Raw genomic sequence first — 1,294 nt, forward strand, 5'->3', positions numbered from 1 at the left:
TTGACAACTAAACCTGTTTTACTAGCTGCCAATGGAGGCCAGGCCTACGCGAAGTCCAGTTTGAGTGTAACAAACCTGGAACCACCACCTCTTTTAAAGTCAGGTACGTTATTTTTATTTTTTATTTTTATTTTTTGGAATTTAAGGCGCGTCAACATCTGAGGTTATTGGTGCCCGGAGCTTTTTTCAGAGCGCTGCCGGCCTTCGGACAGTGTTCTCTCATTACAGACAACACTGTCCATCACCGGACAGTGAGCTTTAAGAAGCTCCTTGGAAGAGAAAATCTAAGGGCCAGCAGCTGGATTCGAACCCGGGGTCTCTGCGTTGGAGTCCAGTATTTGCTAACCACTCAGCTAATCCATTCCCTCAGGTATGTTATTATTTTGTACGTAAAAGCGGTAGTAAACTGTTTACCTTTGACTTTGGGAGGATTATCAAAAGTGAATTCGAGTGTACAGCCTAATCAGCAAACATCAAGAGTTTTCATCCAGAATGACCCCAAGAAAATTTTTCCTTGTGAGAAAAAAATTAATAAGAATTTATTAATATGGCTAAACTTTTTCATGTCTACAGCAGCTAATTTTGATTTTAGAGATCAAAACAACGTTGTTTACAAATCGAACATGACTCTCTTACTTTCTTTTTCTTTACTTTTTTTTTTATCTAAAGTAAAGTAATTGCATGTTTTTTTAGGCAGGCTTTACGTTCAACTACCAAATTAGGTGTCGTAGACGGACATGAATTTTTTTGTTATGTATTGCTGACGCTTTAAAATGCATAAAACAAAGGAAAGATACTTTTTTCATACGGATGCAAATTAAATTCATTTCAGCAAACGAAGAGAACTGATCAATTCATTTTGGATGATCCTTTTAAAGAAAATTGAATTTACCAAAGTAACTTTGTTTCCCTCCTAGTAAATCATCCTTGATGATCGTCAAAAGTGAATTGTTAAAACCGCCTTAAAGAATTTTAATTAAATAGTAATCGGACTATAATGTTCGCCCGGCTATTGCCTGGAACCGTCTGTAAAGCAGTTTGTCACATTCTCCTCCGAGTCGTTAAAACAATTAAGAAATGTGTTAGTTTTGTACAGAAACTGTTTCTAAAAATTTGTCAAGTTTGGAAGTATTTCGCGATACTGTTTTAGTACAACTTTGCGAGCGGTACATATGTTAGAAATGTTTGGGTTCAGTTTTTAAATATGGGTACGACTTTAGCTATTGATGAATTGTTTGTAAGCGAGCCGGCTTCTAAGTTGATGTAGATTATTAAGGAGACTATTTTGTTGCAG

General features: G+C 36.3%; 1 protein-coding gene across 8 annotated transcripts in view; it reads left to right on the forward strand.

Annotated features, from left to right (window-relative positions):
* Window positions 1-1,294, forward strand: part of osp (myosin phosphatase Rho interacting protein outspread) — a 63,769-nt gene that overhangs the window by 57,855 nt on the left and 4,620 nt on the right. For 5 of the 8 annotated variants that reach the window (XM_074139193.1, XM_074139197.1, XM_074139194.1 and 2 more), the window contains one exon: window positions 26-103. The exons of 1 other annotated variant lie outside the window; for it this stretch is intronic. In XM_074139193.1, coding sequence (XP_073995294.1) covers window positions 26-103 — 78 coding nt within the window. Of the gene's footprint in view, window positions 1-25; window positions 104-190; window positions 371-1,294 lie in introns of all 8 variants that reach the window. 2 more of the 8 variants (XR_012461620.1, XR_012461621.1) reach the window with 1 other exon arrangement.

This window comes from Rhodnius prolixus, unplaced genomic scaffold, assembly GCF_049639745.1.
Source record: "Rhodnius prolixus isolate KJV_2025 unplaced genomic scaffold, Rpr scaffold_23, whole genome shotgun sequence".
Lineage (NCBI taxonomy): Eukaryota > Metazoa > Arthropoda > Insecta > Hemiptera > Reduviidae > Rhodnius > Rhodnius prolixus.